Source organism: Podarcis filfolensis, assembly GCF_964270895.1.
Source record: "Podarcis filfolensis genome assembly, chromosome: 15".
Taxonomy (NCBI): Eukaryota; Metazoa; Chordata; class Lepidosauria; order Squamata; family Lacertidae; genus Podarcis; species Podarcis filfolensis.
This window is the reverse complement of record NC_139618.1, coordinates 22,202,841-22,224,019: the sequence shown is the minus strand read 5'-3', so window position 1 is coordinate 22,224,019 and position 21,179 is coordinate 22,202,841. Positions and strand designations below refer to the sequence as shown.

The 21,179-nt window shown below is 45.4% G+C and overlaps 1 protein-coding gene across 1 annotated transcript in view; it reads left to right on the top strand.

The window, feature by feature from the left end:
* The window catches only part of SORL1 (sortilin related receptor 1), a 115,250-nt gene that overhangs the window by 62,870 nt on the left and 31,201 nt on the right, over positions 1-21,179 (top strand). Inside the window, exons 20-28 of the mRNA XM_083588249.1 lie at positions 4,027-4,273; positions 7,855-7,993; positions 9,455-9,628; positions 11,523-11,636; positions 12,841-12,963; positions 13,816-13,935; positions 17,235-17,360; positions 18,973-19,080; positions 19,437-19,568. Of these exons, the coding sequence (XP_083444375.1) occupies positions 4,027-4,273; positions 7,855-7,993; positions 9,455-9,628; positions 11,523-11,636; positions 12,841-12,963; positions 13,816-13,935; positions 17,235-17,360; positions 18,973-19,080; positions 19,437-19,568 (1,283 nt within the window). The remainder of the gene's footprint in view (positions 1-4,026; positions 4,274-7,854; positions 7,994-9,454; positions 9,629-11,522; positions 11,637-12,840; positions 12,964-13,815; positions 13,936-17,234; positions 17,361-18,972; positions 19,081-19,436; positions 19,569-21,179) is intronic.

Here is a 21,179-nt window from a genome sequence, read left to right as displayed (position 1 = left end):
CCTTTTGCTCATTTTGTCTCTTCCTTTTTATGGCATTCTGTTGTATTAAGAATCCTCGCATAACGGCTTTACTTGCGTCCCAAATTACTCTTTTTTCCACTTCTGTTCTCAGATTTATCTCAAAGTAGTCCTTTATTGCTTTCTGGGCCTTTTTATACACCTCTTCATCTCTAAACAGGGAGTCATTCATCCTCCATGTAAAGGAGCCAGCTGTTGTTGGGTTCATCTCCATCTTTACAGCGTTATGGTCGGAACAAGTCTTTGGGCAGATTTCCACTTTCTTAATCCTTGGTGCCATCCCACTAGATACCCATATTTGGTCAATTCTAGTCCAAGTCATTTTTGCCTCAGAGAAAAAGGTTCCCTCTCTCTCAAGAGGGTTCCTTGTTCTCCAAATGTCAATCAGGTTCATATTGTCAGTCATTTCAAAGAAGGTCTTAGGTAGTCTCCCATCCTTGGAGACCACCTGTCTTTGTGCTTTGTCCATATTTGTGGAGACCACTCCATTCATGTCTCCCATTAAGATTACATTATAGTCCAAATAGTCCATTAGTATCTCATGCAATTTCTTAAAGAATTCTGACTTCCCTTCATTCGGTGCATAAACTCCTATTACCAATAATTTTTCTCCTTGAACTTGGATTTCAATTGCCAAATATCTTCCTTGTTCATCTTTAAATATTAATTTAGGGGCCAACTTTTCTTTTGCATAAATTACCACTCCTCTTTTCTTGACTTTGTCAGATGAAATAAATTCTTGTCCTAATCTTTTATTTATAAGTAGTTTTCGATGTATTCTGGTCACATGAGTTTCTTGTAAGCAAATCAAGTCCAATTGTTCTTTTTTCAAAATATGAAACACCTCCCTCCTTTTTCTAGGAAGGTTCAGTCCATTACAATTCCAGCTTAGAATTTGCAGAGACATCTTGTTATTTACTTAGGTACTCCTCCAACTGCTCCAAGCAAACCTTCTTCTGTTAATGTTTTAGCTCCAAAAGATAAGTTTGAAATATCTGGTATTTCTGCTGGGTCTGTAGTGTCCACCGTTTCTTTGCAAAGGTCCTCCTCGTTCCTTGCCAAAAATTGTTCTTTGTCTTGCACTGTTTTTATCTTAATTTTCTTTCCTTTATAATTTAAAGACAGGCCTTGCGGGAACTCCCATCTGAATGGTATATTGTTCTTTCTCAGTAGAGTGACCAAATCCTTGTAGTAAGTCCTCACTTCAAAGATATATTTGGGAATATCTTTAAAAATCTGCACACGAAAATCTCCAATCTCAAGAGCTCTTTGAAAATGTAAGTTTAATATCTTGTCCCTCTCCTCCTGAGATCTCAAAGTTATTAAACAGTCTCTAGGGCTCTTTCTATTTTGTTTCCTGCCCAGTCTGAAAGCAGTTATTATCTTAAACTCCTCTTCTTTCAAGCTGTCCTGCCAAAATTCCAGAAATTCTTTTGTAAGGTAGTCTGTCAAATTGTCCTTTTCATTTTCTGGAATCAATCTTAATCTTAGATTCTTATTTTTCCTCTGTAATTCCAGTAAAGACAGGGCAGCATCATGTTCTTCTAGCTTTTTACAGACTGGCACCAACTTTTCCTGTGTATTTCCTGCAGAGACTTTTGCTTCTTCTGCAGAGATTTTCGCTTCCTCTGCAATCTTTCTAGTTGCCTCGCTTTCTTGAACTAATTTATTTATTGTCTCTGTATTTTTGTCTATTTTTGTTGACAGTTCGATCAGTTGTTTAGAGTTTTCGGTGCTCTGCTTTGTGAGTGCTTCCAGAGATTCATTTATTCTCACTAGTGCATTTGCCACTGCCGCAGTATCCATGGGAAAAGTTGTAGCAGGTGCAATTGGATTTGTTACTGAGGCCCTTCTCTTTTGTTCAGTTTTACCTTTAGCTCTCGTTACTCTTGCTTCTATTGGGCCACTCATGTCCCAAGGTCATTCCCACGGGAATAGCTTTCAAATGGGAAATTCCACAAGCCTGTTTCTCACAATAACAATTTGTAACAGTTTTCCTGCGGCCTCTAGAGGGAGCCGCTCAAAGTTCCAAGTGCTAAAAACAAAAAGTTCCCTTCAAATGTAACACAAATAACAGCCTATTCCAATCTTTTCCAAATGGTATCAAATGTATCTTTCCAGAGTACCCAATTTGTATCCAATAAAGTCTTTACTTGTTGCAAAGATATAAAGAACCAACTTTGTTGCAAGTCTCTAAGTGACAGCTCTCCTTCCCGGTGGCTCACTTTCCAGGCAGTCCTCCCCAAGGGTTCAAAACGGCAGAAATTTCCCCTTCTATGCTTCTTCCATGCAGGTACAGCAATTTACAAGTCTCCCCCCCCCTGCCCCTGCCTGCTACAGGGGGGAATTAAGTCCAATGTCTGAGTCCGTTAAATTTAAAGCTGCTTCCTGTCAAATTGCAGCTTCCTATTTCATTGCTTTGTTTACATGCAGTCCGAGGAAGGCAGACTTCCTTATTTTTTGCCTTCTCCGTTTTCAGCCAAATTCTTAGAATTTTCTTTTAATGTTGTCTTTCCGTCTTACTCACGGGTAATCCAATTCAGTCCGAATGACAGGAAGAAATCGGCGCTCTCCGTTAATGGCGACGCGGCTTCACTCCACGGGCTGGGTAGCGACTCTCAGCACCGCGCTCCCCGATGCCGCTCCGGAGCCTTTAAAAAGACTCCTTTGCAGTAAAGGGGGGCGCTTAAGGTGCCCACCGAGCCTCCTTGCTCTCAGGCTTCCGCGCCTGAGATTTTAGGGGTCCCCGCTTCGCCGTAGCGGTCAGACCCGAACTCGTGAAGAAGCCTCCTTGAGCAGAGCTCAGCGGGAGGCGGCCATTAGCGTTGGCGCCGACCGGAAGTCCCCTCTAACCCTCAGTGAGTTAGGGATTTCCCCTGCGTGCGAAGACAGGCTCTGGCAGATTGAGTGGACAAGACCAATAGTCTCTTGACCAACTGCCAAGAAGGCGGTTTCTGCCCATGCTCTAGAGGGCAGTGGGGGGCAGATGGGGCTCATCAACTTAGGAAGATAGCCCATCTAGAAGATGGAAAGCTCTGATCCTAAACCCTCCACTGCCTTGCGAGATATCTTTGAGAAAAGAAAAGGCTAAGGAGTAAACCCTATGCAAATTTGTAGTGGAGTCCCTAAGATGGTTGATGGTACGCCTCTTATTGGCAACTCCTGGCTGGTGCCAAACTTATCACTCTGCTTTCCTTTGGACTACATCAGTGAGGCCGAGAGGCAGCTCTTGTCATCTGGGCAGTCCAAGACCTCCATACACCCTGCCCAGGCTTGCACCCTGTGGAGGTCACTCCGGTGCTGCTAATGCAGCGGTTTGACTTCACCCCCGAAGGCACACTCCATTGTCCCTTGAGACAGACGCCAACCACAACAGCCATTCATTGACCTTAATAAAGAGATTTGGATTGATTGATTGATCGTGTAACCGCGGAGTGCAATTCATTTATGCAGAGTGTAAAGTAATGCTTTTGGAATCAGGGAGTACACTTTTCTCCACTGTGTCCAGAGAGCAGTCTCAGCACAGAGAGAAAGCGTGGAGCTCTCAGAGCCTTGAACAGATGCTTCTCCTTGCCCAAGAGACAGAGTTGTTTTGGAAAGGCAGAGAAAACCACTCCCTCTAGTGTAGTTGGTCCTGTCCGTTGACCAGGAGGAGAAACCTTGTCCTAAATTCAGGGAGGGGGTGATGTTCAGTGATGGGGCACTTGCATTTAATACATGTGCGGTCCCTGGACTCTCCAGGCAGGGTTAGGAAAGGCCCCTGTCTGACTGTTGCTGCCAGTCAATGTAGCCCATTGGTGGACTCCATTTCCCATCACTCCTGGCCCGCATGGCCAGTGATCTTGGATGATGGGAGTTGTAGTCCAACAGCTGCTGGAAAGTCATAGGATCTCTGTCCCTGATGTGCACTGAAGGTCTGACTCGGTGTAAGGCAGCTCCTTATGGTTGCTCTTGGGACGTGCTGAAGAGCACTAATTCTCTTGTAACGTCCATAATTTGCCTTCTCAGGCTGATGTTCTGGACAGACTGGGGGGACTCCAAGCCTGGCATTTACCGCAGTGAGATGGACGGCTCTTCCCCGACTTGCGTTGTCTCCGAGGGAGTGAGGTGGCCAAATGGCATTTCGGTGGATGATCACTGGATCTACTGGACAGAAGCCTACATGGACAGGATCGAGCGCATCGATTTCAACGGCTTGCAGAGATCGGTAATCCTAGACAGCCTCCCGCATCCTTACGCCATCGCTGTTTTTAAGGTATTCCTTCATTTAAAGCTTTCGTATTTTATCCCTCCAACATGTTTCTCTCTCTTGGACCAAAATCTTGGGCTGGAGAAGGGATGGGGATCCTGTGTAGCCCTTTGGATGTTGTTAGACTGCAGCTCCCAGTATGCTGAGCTCGGGCTGATGGAGCTGGAGTTAGGGGAAGGGCCCAGCTCAGCAATCTACCTTGCGTACAGAAAGTCCCAGGTTCAATCTTCTCGGAGCAGAGCTGGAAATGCCCCCTCTCTGAAACCCTGGAGAGCTGCCATCAGTCAGTGCAGACGGTGCTAGATGGACCAATAGTCAGAACAAGGCAACTACTAGTCTGTGCCTTCTAGCCTGGGTGTCAGTTCAGGCTCGGCACCATTTCTTGAATCGAAATACACATGGCACCAATGGTGAATTTTCCTCCTAATACATAAGGACATAAGAAGAACCTTGGTCCATCTAGCTGAGCATCCTGTTCTCAGCAGTGGCCAACCTGATGCAATCAGGAAGTCTGCTACCATATTTCCAGTCAACTTGCATTCAGAGGCATTCTGTCTCTGATACTGGTGGCAATATAGCCATCATGACTCTCTGTATAATAGCTTCAGTTAAGAGATTTTCTTCTGGACCACAGCAGAGGAGGAAAGGCTTAAAATCCCACCCTCCCAATGCATGCCCTGAGACCATTAATTATCTGCCCTCTCTGGCTGATTGTATTTGCGTTTAAAAACAAGCAAACCTTCAACTTAAATGTAGAGCCACCTTTCTCCTGTCAAGTTTGGCCTTCTGCTCCTTGGATCGATGGCAGAGGTTCTAGAGCTTTGGGTGTGTGACCAGGTGAAGCGGGTTGGGTCTCCCCAGTTATGCAGATTCATCCATTGACGCAGCATTATCTATTATCTATCTATCCATCCATCCATCCTTTGAAACGTATATTGTAAGTAAACTTGATTATAAGTAAAACATCCAAGCAGTTTTCTAAAAAAATGAAAATACGTGCCCAATAGAAGTGCAAGTTAAAAAACAACAACAGATCCTTTTAAAAAGCAAAATATAATTAAGACCAGCATTTGAACTTAAAAGCAGGTTAAAACACATGATGGTCTTATAGAGATCTGGAGAGCCTTGCCTGAGCAAAAATGTTGTTTGCAGGTGCTGAGAAGAATACAGTGAGGATTCCTGGTTTATGTCAATAGGCAGGGAGTTCCAAAGTGTGGGTGCTTTCACACGAAAATATCCATTTCTTAGAAATGCAGAAAAAAAAATGTGGATAGGTGCCAGTTTTGCAGATTATCCTGGGGTGATGAGGTGAAGTTTTTGGTTGACTATCCCCCATGATGGGGTCCCCTCTCACCCTCCTCTGAAGAGATCAATCCACTTCTGGTTCCAGGCTGGCCCTGATAGGAAGGAAGGTGCATTGACATGGCACTCCCAGAGAAACTCACGTCACTCTATTGGTATAACTAACAACCTTAATGCTATTGCTGAAATCAGTTAGGGTGGACTAATTGATCCCAGGATAGATACAGAAAGCGTTTAATGTTTGTGTACAAGCCATAAAAGTTATGTTCCAGTCAGCCAGTTTCCAATCCCCCTCTGGGTACCCTTGTCCAGATCAAGGTTATGGGGTTGCCCCTGGCAACCTGATAAAGAAAAGATGTCCTTCTGTACAGGATGTCCTTGCAAGCACAGCGAGAACTGAGAGTAATATATGGCAATTATATTGTTTGTTAAACAAGAATATCTGCGGAATTTTTGGGGTTTTTTTTTTTTGCAGAGCTTGTCTAGTGAAAGCATCACAGTCCTGATTTCTCTATCAATATAGAGGAGGGATGTGCAAATTAGGTACAGCTTTGCCCCTTACAGTGGGAAGAACCTCTGTTCCTCCTCCTCCTCCCCAGTTTTGGTTGTGGGGGAGGAAGGGAAAGGAGAATGTTAGCCGCTTTGAGACTCCTTAGGGTAGTGATAAAGCGGGATATCAAATCCAAACTCTTCTTCTCTTTTTTCCTGCATTGCAGGGCTTGCATTAGTGCAGGCATGGCCTAACTTGGCCCTCCTGCTGTTTTGGGACTACAGTTCCCATCATCCCCTGACCACTGGTCCTGTTAGCTAGGGATGATGGGAGTTGTAGTCCCAAAACAGCTGGAGGGCCCAGTTTGGCCATGTCTGCTGGGTGTATTTGTGTTTGTAGACTAGCTGACCTCTAAGCTCTGTTCCCATTGAACGATTCTGTGATTCCTTGGATTAGTTGACATCTGGAGGGCATCACATTTGCAAAGGCCGTATTAGATGGAGTCGGGGAGGGGATAATGGAAAAGTAATTGATTGCTTTGGATTGGGGGCTGCCATGGCCCTGACTGGTTCTGGAGCAGCCAACTCGAGAAAGGTTGTTTTCTGCTGCTCCAGAGAAGCGGACACGGAGCAATGGTTCCAAACTACAAGAAAGAAGATTCCACCTAAACATTAGGAAGAACTTCCTGACAGTAAGAGCTGTTTGACAGTGGAATTTGCTGCCAAGGAGTGTGGTGGAGTCTCCTTCTTTGGAGGTCTTTAAGCAGAGGCTTGACAACCATATGTCAGGAGTGCTCTGATGGTGTTTCCTGCTTGGCAGGGGGTTGGACTCGATGGCCCTTGTGGTCTCTTCCAACTCTATGATTCTATGATTCTAACTCGACAACCTGCTTCATTGTTATGAAAAAGGAAGAATCCCATAGGGACATAGGAAGCTGCCTTACACTGAGTCTGACTATTGGTCCCTCTAGCTCAGTATTGTCCAGGCTGACTGGCGGCAGCTCTCTGCCGGATTTGAAACAGGATTCTCACTCAGGTCTACCTGGATATGCCAGGGATTGGACCTGGGACATTGGAAGGGACCCCTCATCTAGTCCAACCTCCCACAATGCTGGAATCTCAACTAAAACATCCGTGGCAGATGAAACTCTTCAGCTTCTGCCTAAAAACCTCCAAAGAAGGAGAGTCCATCGCCTTCCAAGGTAGTCTGTTCCACTCTCAAACAGCTCTGACCATCATAAAGTTCTACTTACTTTTTCATTAGAATCTCCTTTCTAGTAGCTTGAAGCCTTTGGTTTGGGTCCTGCCCTCTGGAGCAGGAGAAGACAAGCTTGCTCTATCTGCCTTATGGATTGAACCTGGGACCTTCTGCATACAAAGCAGATCATCTGCTGTTGAGATACAGCTCTCCCTCTTACAGTCTCAAGAGTAGTGCAATGGAATGAAATGGCACAGTGTAGTGGTTCGGTGTACAAACAGTGATCTGGGATGGCTTTGGCTCAAATCTCATCTTACCCACAAATTTGCAATGTAGCCTCAGCCAAGCCTCACTCCCCGATCTATAATATGGCGATAATAACACTGATTTACATTGCAGAGCTGTTTTAAAGATAACTGAGATAATGTACGTGACACATGAAATTCATAATATAAATGTTAAGTATTATTGTCGCGTTCATATATCTAAATGGTACTTGCTTTGCTTGGTTTCATTTGTGTGTGTGTGTTTTAGCTTACCTGCAGTTGCGATTCTCATCAAACGTTATTGCTTAAAAGATAAGAGGTTTGCTTTTCAGAATGAAATCTATTGGAACGATTGGTCGCAGCTGAGCATTTTCAGAGCCTCCAAACACAGCGGATCCAAAATGGAGACGTTGGTTGACCATCTCAATGGTGTGATGGATATGAAGATCTTCTACCGGGGAAAGACAGCAGGTATTTCTTGACCGCTGACGAGCATAGTTCTGTTTATTCCATTTCATGATCTCCCTGGATAAGAGAAATAAAATCTTGGCGTACAGAGGTTGGACCTGCAACAAAAAGAGTCCTTCTCTTTGGGTTGTCCTCCCTTCCTCCTTCCTCTCCAGGGTTTCTTCCTCCTCCCCACAGTCAGAATTCAGTTAGTGCTGAGGATGCACAATCCCCATTAAACTGTTTCGGTTCCACACAATTTTATGTAATTGTTTTAGTATGTGTGTGTGTGCACGCACACCCATTACAGATGAGATGTTAATATTTTAATTTTTTTCTGCATTGCTATGGAAGCTTGAAATGGAAAGCCTCTTGTTGATTTAAACCAGGGGTGGGGAATTGCAGGCCTGGGGGACAAATGTGGCCCTCCATAATTCTCAGTCTGGCTCTCGGAACTCTCCCTCTGCCAAACCCCTCACCGGTCCTGCTTAGCAGCCTCCTTGAGTGTTTTTAACCTTCCTGGAATGCGCCCTTGAACTGCGAAAATCCATCTTGCATGCCTGGGTGGAGGATAGAGAAGGTTGGGTATGTAGAAACTAGCCTATTGCACAATGGTAAAATGTACCGTATGTTCTGGCGTGTAAGATGGCTTTTGAACCCTGGAAAATCTTCTCCAAAGTCGGGGGTCGTCTTATACGCCAGGTATGGTTGTGGCAGGTGGCGGTGGCTGCACGAGAGGCAGCCAGGCAGCGGCTGCGGGCTGGAGAGAGTTAACCCATGTGGTGAAAGCTGTGCGGGAGGCAGCCAGGCAGCGGCTTCCCACCCACTCCGTTCCAAGCCCTTGCCCTCTTGCTTGCTAGCCCACTCTGCCACCATGGGGACCGCCGGATAGCAAGCAGCTATCCCGAAGCAGCAGCAACCACGGCAGCCTCCCCTTCCCACGGCAAGGTGGTGCGTGGCTTCAGCCGGGGCTCCATGGAGCTGGGCATCTCCACAACTGCCAGAACTACCAGCCGGTGAGCGCAGCCCACCGCTTTGCTGGACGGCTGATCGGGGCTCGCTCGCCTCGCCTCGCCTCGGGCTGCTGCTGCTGCGATGACAGAGACAGCAGAGGGGTGTGTGCTCTGCCCCTGGTGGCAATTGGTGGGTGGCACTTGGCGGGCTTTAGGATGGGGGGCTGCCTCTAGTTGGCTGTAGGCGGGGGTAGTCTTATACGGCGAGTATATCCCAAACTCTATATTTTAACAGGAAAAGTTGAGGGTCATCTTATACGCCGAAAAATACAGTAACCTTATTGTCCTGCCCACTTTTGCTGCCCGTGTGGCCCCTGGAAGATTGCCCCGAAGGGAATGTGGCCCTCGGGCTGCAAATGCTTCCCCCCACTGTTGATGGAAATAAAATCATGACTCAGTGGCTTATCCTGAAGGAAGATCTCTGGAAGCTGGAGGATTTTACAAGGTGTCTCTCTCCCCCTCCTCTGGACAGGGCAGAATGCTTGCATCTCCAAACCTTGCAGCCTTTTGTGCCTCCCAAGATCAAACAACAGCCGAAGCTGTAAATGCCCTGAGGGAGTTGCCAGCCATGTGCTCCCATCTGGGGAAGTGAGATGTGATTGCCCGCCTGGGTATTTCTTGAAGAACAGCACCTGTGTAAAGGAAGGTAAGAAGCACACCTCCACACTCCGCTGTGATGTGTGCATCTCTTCTGTTTGTGTATGGCTGCACTGCAGGATTAACAGTAACTCTCTCTTAAGGGAAACCGGGAAGTGTAGTTCTGTTAGCTGTTAGGAAGAGCTAGGGCAGTGTTTCCCAAACTTGGGTTTCCGGCTTTTTGTTGGACTACAGTTCCCATCATCCCTGACCACTGGTCTTGCTAGCTAGGAATGATGGGAGTTGCAGTCCAGAAAAACAGCTGGAGACCCAAGTTTAGAAAACACTGAGCTAGGGCTTTGTGGAAGCCTGTCAAACTACAATTCCTAGAGCTTACCGGGAGAGTACACATAACAGTTACTGTGGTACAGAAACTGATATAAATGTGTGCTATAGATACTCATTTATTTCATAAAATGTATATACCTCTTGATGGTGAAAAAAACAAGCAAACCTTAAACAGGTTTATGAAAAGAATAAAACCATCAATTTATCAGTAAAAAATAAAAAACCTTTAGAAACAATTAAAGCAAACAATAAGCTAAAAGGCAGTTTAAAACACCTGACAGCTCTCTATCATAATCATAATCATAATTTATTATTTATACCCCATCCATTTGGCTAGGTTTTCCCAGCCACTCTGGGCGGCTCCCAACAAAATATTAATAATAAATAAAATAAAAGCGATAAAACATCAAATATTAAAAACTTCCCTAAACAGGGCTGCCTTCAGATGTCTTCTAAAAGTCAGATAGTTATTTATTTCCTTGACATCTGATGGGAGGGTGTTCCACAGGGTAGGTGCCACTACAGAGAAGGCCTTTTGCCTGGTTCCCTGTAACCTCACTTCTTGCAGTGAGGGAGCCGCCAGAAGGCCCTTCGTTCTGGACCTCAGTGTCTGGGCTGAATGATGAGGGTGGAGATGCTCCTTCAGGTATACAGGACTGAGGCCATTTAGGGCTTTAAAGGTCAGCACCTTTTTATATTTATATTCTGTCCATCTGGCTGGGTTTCCCCAGCCACTCTTGAGTGGTTTATAGTACATATAAAAACGTAGTAAAACATCAAAGATTAAAAAGTTCCCAATACAGGGCTGCCTTCAGATGTTTTCTAAAAGTTGTGTAGTTCTTTATCTCCTTACCATCTGATGGGAGGGCGTTCCACAGGGCGGGCACCACTACCGAGAAGGCCCTCTGTCTGGTTCCCTGTAGCTTCACTTCTCTCAGTGAGGGAACTACCAGAAGGGCCTCCGCGCTGGACCTCAGTGTCCAGGCAGAACGATGGGGATGGAGATGTTCCTTCAGGTATACTGGGCCGAGGCTTGGGTAGGCTTTCCTAAAAATGTTTTTAGCAGGCGCCAAACGAGTACAGTGAAGGCGACTGCTTGATGTCAATAGGCAGAAAGTTCCAAAGTTTGGGTGCTGTCACACTACAAGATTGATTGCTTACAAATGTGGAATGAGCATTATGCAGCGCCTGTAACAATGCTAGTTCAGCGGTCGAGTAGGCATATTTGGGCTAAGGCAATCTCTCTGGTAAACTGGTCCTAAGCTGTTGTGCTATTTCTCTTACAGGGCTAAATCCTGCCCCTTGTCTACAGTGAGGGGCCAAAGTCCCAAACTACTATGAGAACTGTAGTTCTGTGAGGGGAATAGGGGTCTCCTAGCAGCTCTCGGCATACTTAACAAACCACAGCCCCCAGAATCCTTTGGGGGAAGCTATGTCTGTTAAAGTGGCATGACAGAGCTTTAAATGTATGGTTCAGATGTGACATTCTAATGCTGTGCTGAGACCTGGCTTCTTAACGCTGCATTGTTCATTGAAGCCTGGCTGTACTTTCCTTTTACTTTTTTGTTTGTCTGCGCTGGTTTTCTCACCTGCCCCTCTCTGCCGCCGTGTACCAGAAAACACCTGTCTCTCCAACCAGTACAGATGTTCCAACGGGAATTGCATCAACAGCATTTGGCAGTGCGACAACGACAACGACTGCGGGGATATGAGCGATGAGAAGAATTGCCGTAAGTCAACGTTGCCGCTCTCGTTCCCTCAGGTTGATTTGCACGGGAGCGTACACCAAACAGTTCCCTTTTTTGATTTTTGGCAAGAGGAAAGGGAGGTGTGAGAGGAGCAGGGAAGACACATACAGTCTTACCTCGGGTTACAGACACTTCAGGTTGCGTCACGGACCCGCTGAAACCTGGAAGTACCGGAATGGGTTACTTCCGGGTTTCGGCGGTTGCACACGTGCAGAACTACTAAATCGCGTTTTGCACATGCGCAGAAGCGCCGAATCGCAAACACTGCAGGTTGCAAACATGCATCCCGCACGGATCACGTTCGCAACCTAAGCGTCCATTGGTGCAGTTCTATGCACTGAGTGTCCTAATTCTTCCAGCGCTGTTGTGTGGCTCGATATCCTTGATGCCTTACCAGGAGCTGTTCAGTGAGTCTTAAAGTTCAGGTTATGATGGGAACTCACAGACAAGCAGCACAGGCATTATTGGATGTTGCTTCAGCACTGGTTAGACTTCCGCTGAGCATATTTATAGCTGGTGTTGCTGCTGCAACTCTTCCTGGCCTGTCATCATAGATCTCATGCACAGCACACATGGAGTCAGATGTCTTCAAGAGGAGGACTCGGGTGCTGTCGCCATTTTAAGTTTCCAGTCAGACATGCTGCAGCATCCGAACACACGGCTGACTTAGGCCACATGGGGTAGTCTCTTTTTTAGTTTAGGAGCACTTTTAAAGAGAATGAGATATTTCTTTAAAAAAAAAATATTGAAGCAGTGGTAAGTCTGCTTCAATTTGGAATTTGTCTCAATTGGGAATTTGCAGACTGCAAAAGTTGAACCACCGATGTAGCTTGGGGTGTTTGTGTCTTCCAGCTCTGGTAGGCAGCAGCTCTCCAGGGTTCCAATTGAGGTCTTTGTGAACCCGGTCAAATGAAATCCTTTACCTGCAGGCAATGGTAACTGAATTTCTAGTCCCATAGCTACAACTTTGCTCTGGCTCTCTGCCAAGATTGGGGACAGAGTCGTAGATCATGGCAGTTCAGACAGGGAAATTTTTAGGATGGCCACATGGAATGGCTCCCCACTATCTGCCAGGCTAAGGAGAAACACGCTTCGACTGCCTGGGTTTATTTTAATAAAGCTGCTGGCCTCTGGTGGTGACTCGTTTAGGCTCTCCAAACATTGCTCTTTCCTCCCCTCCCAATAGCAACCACTGTGTGTGATGTTGACACTCAGTTCCGGTGCCACGAGTCGGGGACCTGCGTCCCGCTGTCCTACAAGTGTGACCTGGAGGATGATTGTGGAGACAACAGTGACGAGAGCCACTGCGGTAAGTGTGCCAGCACCGTACATCTCAGGGGCTCTTTGCACAGATGATGGATTTACTGCTTAGGCAATGTGTAACCCAGGGTCTGCCAATGCTTTTTGGGCCAGTGGGAGAATTTGAAATTTTGGGAAAGAGCACTGTGGGCGCCAGTCACAAAATGGCTGCCGTGAAGGAGCAGAAAAAAGAGGCAAAATGGCACAGGCATTATCCCCGCCCCCCCGCTGCCCTGCCTCGTTGTTGTTGTTGTTGTTGTTCATTTACTTACTTACTTACTTACTTACTTATTTTTATATTTATATTCTGCCCATCTGGCTGGGTTTCCCCAGCCACTGAGTGGCTTACTATAAAAACATAGTAAAACATCAAACATTAAAAAGTTCCCAATACAGGGCTGCCTTCAGATGTCTTCTAAAAGTTGCGTAGTTCTTTATCTCCTTAACATCTGATGGGAGGGCGTTCCACAGGGCGGGCGCCACCACCGAGAAGGCCCTCTGTTTGGTTCCCTGTAACTTCACTTCTTGCTGTGAGGGAACCAGCAGAAGACCTTGGGAGGAGGACCTCAGTGTCCGGGCTGAACAGTGAGGCTGGAGACGCTCCTTCAGGTATACTGGGATGAGGCCATTTAGGACTTTAAAGGCCAGCACCAACACTTTGAATTGTGCTCAGAAATGTACTGGGAGCCAGTCGAGATCCTTTAGGACCATGTTACCTGGTCCCTGCAAGCAGCTGCCCCATCAGTAGGAAAACGGTATAACTAGGATAAGAAGTCCATTCTTTCACTATAGCTCAGTACTTTGTATTTGAATTCTCACACTCCCTTCCCTGGGTCTTTTTTTCCTGCCCCCTTGTTTGCAGAAACCCACCAGTGCCGCGAGGATGAATTCAGCTGCAACTCAGGGATGTGCGTTCGCCTGTCATGGAAGTGTGATGGGGATAACGATTGCCGAGACTGGTCTGATGAAGCAAACTGCACTAGTGAGCTCTTTTTCCCCATTTTATGCAAGCAATAAATCCTTGGTGGGAATTGATAATGACCTGATTATTCTTTAACTTTTTGGTTTGACCACATTTTTGTTTAGTTTTGTTAAAACCTACTGGAGAATTATTTTGCACTTGTGGGGTAATCTTCAGTGGCAAAACACTGATTTTTCTCCCTTGGCTTTAGGCTCTCCCTCTCCTTTGTGGGATAGAAGTTTAACAATTAAATAAAATAACTCTGATTCCCCTTTCCTCCCTTTTTGAATACAAATTCCCTGCACCTCGTTCTAAACATATTATGAGGAGGGAAAGTATGTCAACAACACAGTAGACTACAAATACTACAACTAATTCTCACCCTGGTATATTTTATCCAAGTTACTATTTATTAAAAAAAAATCAGTGGCACCACTTTTTTGTCACTTTTGATGCTGTTCAACTGCAGTTGTCCCTTTTTTCTTTTTCTTTTTTGTAAATTCTGTTCTTCTTTCTTTGCCTGCAATGTTTTAAATTGGTTGGCGACTTTTGAGGAAATGTAACATTTTTATTATCAGAGATGCACCTTGCCTAAAGTCTTTGGGCAGAGAGGCAGTTCATAAATATTAAAACTAATGATACATCCCTTAGGAAGGACATGTACCTATGCATGTCCAAGGAGATTATGGAGGGGAGAAAACAGAAGAATTGTTTGTAAGAAGAAGAAGGAATGGTAGCACTTATTCAGAGCAAATTTGCCAGGGCTTAAGCACTGAATTCTAGCCCTAGGATTAAAAAATATTCTACACACACACACACACACACACACACACACACACACACCTTGTTTTGCACACCTCTTGACTTCTACACAAGAGGGGAGAAATTAGAATTCAGCAACGGAATTATCAGTCTCTTGCCAGTGAAGAGAGTGAATCTTTCCCCTCAACAGCAAAATATTTCCCCCCCCCCCCGCCCCATGAAATCAGTGCCTTGATGTTTTCCTCACTGTTTTTGCCAAGAAGGCATTAAGGGGGGAAAGGGTAGGAAAAAGATAAGCTGTGAGGGGAAAGAGGAGGCTGAGGAGATAGGCTGCTTTTGCTTTTTGTATTTGATGCTGATGAATTGGGGCACAGCTGGAAGAAAGAGGGAGGGAAGAAAATAACTTAAAAGCCTGAGGGGAGGAGAGAGAAAGGCGAAGAGCTGTGTCTAAGTAGGTATGCTCTGAACCAAGGGAGGAAGTGAACTGTGGCCTCTGTGGGAAAGGAGGGGCAAAGTCTTCCTTTGAAACCTCAGAGTTTCCCGCCTTTGAAGAACCTGCATGCATAACAAACTGAGTGCCCCATCACAGAACTGTGGTCGCTCCTCACAAAGTTGCTTAGCTGTTACGATTTCTATTTACTAGTCACTTCCCTCACGAAAATCACCCAAAGCGACTTACAATAGAAAATACCAAAACCAATTTCAACAAACGCAACCAATAAAAATCTAAGAAACACGATCTGTGCAAATGAAAGACAGGTCTTAAGAGATCCTGCCCCACTAAAAGAGGCCACAAGGTGCTTCAAATTAAGGGCCAAATGCCTGAGGGAAGCTTTTGCCTGGCACATAGAAATAGATAAAGATGGCACCAGTTGAGCCTGCCCAGGAAGAGCATTCCACAAGCAGGGAGCCACCACTGAAAAGGCCGTTCTCATGTTGCCATCCTCTGGACCTCCCATGAAGGTGGCACACTGAGATGGACCACGAATTATGATTACAGGGTCCAGGTTGGTTCATCTGGGAAGAGTTGATCCTTGAGATATCAGGGCCCGGAAACTTATATTATAAGGCTCGATAGGTCAAAACCACCACTTGGAATTGAGCACAGATATTTTATTGGCTCTCACTTGACTGTATTTGTCTTCACGTCCCTGAGGGCTGTCAGGATGGAGCAGTTGGTATTCTCACGGCATAGGTACTCAAGGGACATATATAACATTGCAGTGGCTTCTTGCGAGTTTCCAAGAGTGATAGGACAGCAGCCCACTCTGAAAAGTCTGTTGTTGTTGTGGAATGTTATTTTGTTAAGGCCTGGCTTGAAATTATCTGAGGATAACAGTTATTTTAGAAGCAGCTCATCTGGCGGCTGTGCAGGCTGAATTCATGCCTCTTATCAAAAATAATTGCATTTCACAGTGATTCTTAATAGAATATTACTGCTGGAAGAGCATAGCAGCTTAGAATATCAGGAAGCACGTCACTTGCATGTTGGCAGTAAGTAGCGTGCAATTCAATTATGGCGAACGTTACTTCCTTTCTTGATAAATAGAGTCCTGGCAATATATTTTTATATATTGGCAATATATTTTTTTCACTGACAGTATGAAATCCTAAAAGCTCATCAACTTTTGCTTCCTTAACCCAACCTTGTGTCTTCCTCCTGTGGCATCTGCTAAAGGTCTCAGTATATAGACCTCAAAACTCAAAATATACAGGATACATTTTTCTTCTCCTGCTGAGTCCCTGTTTGCGCTGGCTCAGCCTCTTCATCATTGAACATGCCTCCTTAGATATGTTGGCTTAGTGTGTGTGTGTGGGGGGTATATAAAAGGAGTATTCCTGGATGCCAAGATCCACGTTTGGGAAAGTACTCTTTGATGAGAGAACCCCAGCAGAGATTTAAAATCATGAAATAAGGGAAATGTGGCAATGTTAGACTTTTAAAATATACCCTTGTAAGCTTCCTTGTAATCAACCATGGGTCTGGAAACCAAATCTTGTGAGAGTGGTTTGAGGGAGTTAGTTAAGTTTAGCCTGGAGAAGAGAAGATCTGAGAGGTGATACGATAGCCATCTTTCAATATCACAAGAGGCTGTCACATGGAATATGGAGTAAGCTTGTTTTCTGCTGCTCCAGAGGGTAGGGACTGAACCAGTAGATTCAAATCATAAGAAAAGAGATTCCAATTAAACATTGGGAAGAACCTTCTGACTGTAAGAGCTGTCTGACAGTGGACTCCCCCAGAAGGTGGTGGACTCTTCTTCACTGGAGGTTTTCCAACAGAGGTTGGATGGCCATCTTTCAAGACTTAACTGTTTTTCCTGCATTGCAGTGGCTGAACTAGGTGACCCTTCCAGTTGTGCAGTTCTTTGATTCTGGCATCTCCATGTAGGGCAGGTAAAGACTCCTTCCTGAAGCCCTGGAGAGCTGGAGCTGATGGACGTAGGCAATACTGAGCCAGATGGACCAATACTCTTGAGTTGGTGTCAGACACCTTCCTACGTTCTTACCACTTAAGGTCACCTCTCAACAGTGTCTCCACTGTTTTTGCTTTTCAGCAGTGTACCACACTTGTGAAGCCTCCAGTTTCCAGTGCCATAATGGGCACTGCATCCCCCAGAGGTGGGCGTGTGATGGTGACGCCGACTGCCAAGATGGATCTGATGAGGACCCCACCAACTGTGGTATGGAAAGGGCTCTCAGCTGCACTGGGGAGGGTGGAAGATGGTTTCCCTCTGCCTAAATGGACAGCCCGCAGCACACTCGAGGAGAGAAGGAGGTCTTGGGATGTTTGGCTGAGGACTAGGTCCCTTAATACAGAGATAGCTAGCATGGCGCCCTCCAGATGTTATTGGACTACAACACCCATGTGCTCCAGCCTTCGTGGCCAATGGTCAGAGCTGGTGAGAGTTGCCGTTTGAAACATCTGGAGGGTGCCATGTCGACCACACCAGCCCTATTAGGAGGTTTCTCTCATTCACTGCAGCCTTACCTTTATCTAAGGGTAGAACATGCTATGGGTTGGCCTTCCCGGGTACGATTTCACGTGTCTCTTTCTGGAAGAGAGAATGTGGAGTGAGTTACTCCTCCCACTCATTCCCACCTCAGCATTTAGACCAACTTTCCATGACCTTTGACCCTTCAGATGTTGTTAGACTACAACTCCCATCAGCCCTGACCTTTTCCCATGCTGGTTGGGACTGCAGCATAGTTTGGTCTACCTGTTGGCCATGATGGCCACATGGGTCTCCATCTTCCAAGACCTAGGCCCAAAAACTCAGTCCATCTGAATGCCACTGAACAGCTGTTGCGGCTGATTTCCCAGCAGCACCAGCTGACTCCTGTAGAAAACCAGATGCTGGACTTGATGGAACTTGGATGCGACCTGCATTGTGTCTTTGTTAATGTCCACAATCCACCCACCTCTAAGGTACATCTAAAAAGAACTCCAAATGAAACCTTAAGACTATCTTCCCCAGCCTGATGCCCTCCATCAGTTGTTGGCTTCCAATTCCCATCGGCATGGTCAGTGGTCAGGGATGGAAGGATATCCAACAATATCTGCATGACACCAGATTGGGAGAGGCTGTTTTAGACACTGTCCCTTGTGATGTGGGAGGAACTCCACGCCAGTTTCTGCCCTGCCTTCTCTGTAGAAACAGGGTGTTTTTTTAAAAAAACTCCTGTTCCATTGTTTCTTATCCTTTGGTTAGGGAATGGGAGGAGAGGAGTCCTGGGTGAACCTTGTGAAAAACCCTCTTCCTTTATTCAGGGGCCATTGGTAAGAACCAGTGTGGTGTAGTGGTTAGAGTGTTCGATAAGGAACTTGGGAGACCAGGGTTCAAATCCCTACTCAGCCATGAAGCTCACTTGGTGACTTAGAGCCAGTCACTGCTTCTCACAGATTTGTTGTGGGGATGAAGTGAGAAGGGGAAGAACCATGCACACCACCTTGGAGAAAAAATGGGATATAAATGTGATAGATAGATAGATAGATGATAGATAGATAGATAGATAGATAGATAGATAGATGATAGATGATAGATAGGTGATAGATAGATAGATAGATAGATAGATAGATGTGATCCAATTTCTGCAATTTCATCCTTCCTGGTGAAGGAAGTCTTGTTTGTTCACTCTTGGTCTGGGCTTGATGTTCATGCCAGCCATATAATTCTCTACATGGCCCCGCTTTGGTGGAGCATTTTGGATCTATGGAGGCACACCCTGGAAGTTGTTCGTCATTGAATATTTTCTGTGTTTGTTCTGTTATTGCAATTGAACTGAACTGAGCAGAGAAGAAGTGCAACGGCTTCCAGTGCCCTAATGGCGGTTGCATCCCTTCCAGCAAGCGCTGCAACGGGGTCCGTGACTGCTCTGATGGCTCTGACGAAGAGCATTGTGGTGAGTGCGCCTGTGGGGTTGTGCGCTGGGATGATAGGGGGTATTGGTGGTGTGAGGAAGTGAGCCAGGAACGTCAGGAGATAAATTGCCCCACCACTTTAAACCCTGGGCAGGCTTCACGCATAATGTTAAACAGCGGTCTAATAATTAACTGTGGTTTTATTAAACCACGGTTTACTGTTACATGCAACCAGGCCATTCACTGAACAAGCAAGCGATGAGCCAAAGGAAATAGCCAAAGGAGAGTTCATTCTAAAGGAGAACAGTGAACATGTTTGGGGGGGGGGGACACAACCCTGGTTCTCTTCACCTTTTAAAATTCTCTATTTTCTGTCTGACTGCTTGACTGTCTGCAGAGCCCATCTGTACACGCTACATGGATTTTGTGTGTAAGAATCGGCAGCAGTGTTTGCTCCGTTCCATGGTGTGTGATGGCACCGTGCACTGTCGAGATGGCTCAGATGAAGACTCTGCCTATGCCGGATGCTGTAAGCATTGTTAAAATTGTTTTGCTTTGCTTGTTGTTTTTTTCTTCCAAGCAGGGCAAGGCTTGGGCACCATGGTAATTAAGCACTCTGTAACAGCAGCTGGTCCACCTTTTCTCATATATCCTTCCTGTCTTGGAAATAAAGAGCCCCAAGGGCTTTCTCATTAAACAATTGTAGAGACATTACAGAATCTCCAGTTTCTGTGCTGTTGAACCAATGCAATGCAGAGGAAGGGAATCTTTTGCAGCCCAGGGGCCACATTTCCTTCTGGGCAAGCTTCCAGGGGGCCACATGCCAGTGTGGGTGGGGCCAAAGGCAAAAGTGGGCTAAGCCACAGGTGCAAATTTTACATTTACACTATATGCTCAGCTCTATACTCTGTTGCCTTACAAGGTTCTGGTAAGAAGATAATATGTGCGAAGCAGCCTTTGAACAACCTCTGAAGCGCAGTATAAACACTAGGCGTTAGATAACCTAGTTGCTGAATTTAGCCCCATTGTTTGTAACGTATCATTGCAGAATCACATAGTATTTATTTACCGTATTTTTGCTCTAGAAGACTCACTTTTTTCCCTCCTAAAAAGTAAGGGGAAATTTGTGTGCGTCTTATGGAGCGAATGCAGGCTGTGCAGCTATCCAGAAGCCAGAACAGCAAGAGGGATTGCTGCTTTCACTGCGCAGCGATCCCTCTTGTTGTTCTGGCTTCTGAGATTTAGAATATTTTTTTTCTTGTTTTCCTCCTCTAAAAACTAGGTGCATCTTGTGGTCTGGTGCGTCTTATAGAGTGAAAAATACAGTATTTTAATGATTTATATATATTGCTTAGTATGGCAGTTTCTAAGCAGTGTACAAAAGGGATACAACCTAAAAATCATTTAAAATTAACCATAAAATCAGAAGGAGAAAACTGTGAGAATAAAAAGGAGTCTTCATCATGAGCTGGAAGCCCTACAGTAACTGTTATCGCGGGGTGTGTGTGTGTCCGTCCAACTTTTCATACCAAGTGAGCTGCAGGAGTACTTCGACACAGAACCCGCGTGCCACACCCTGAATTAAATTTCCATATCATAAACTAAAAGTGTTCACAGTATAGTTAATATCATTTAATATACACAATGCACGTAATTAATATACACACCATCGATGCAATTGATATACAGTGAACACAATGTGCACAATTAATATATACAATATAGACAATATATTTAATTAAACATATATAATAAAATACCCAATTGGTAGATTTCATTCGTTTAATATTAAACAAAATCAGTACACTAGCGGATGCATGTGCTTTCGTTAACAACTCATGACACAAAAAATAATTTTTTGACGGCTTTAATATGTTTTCTTCTTGGACGTTGCCGAGGGTCGCAGGGTGTATAGGCCAGGGGTCAGCAAACTTTTTCAGTTGGGGGCCGGTCCACTGTCCCATATATATATATATATATATATATATATAGGGCGGGGGGGAATGAACGAATCTCTATGCCCCACAAATAACCCAGAGATGCATTTTAAATAAAAGCACACATTCTACTCATGTAAAAATATGCTGATTCCGGGACTGTCCGCAGATCAGATTTAGAAGGCGATTGGGCCGGATCTGGG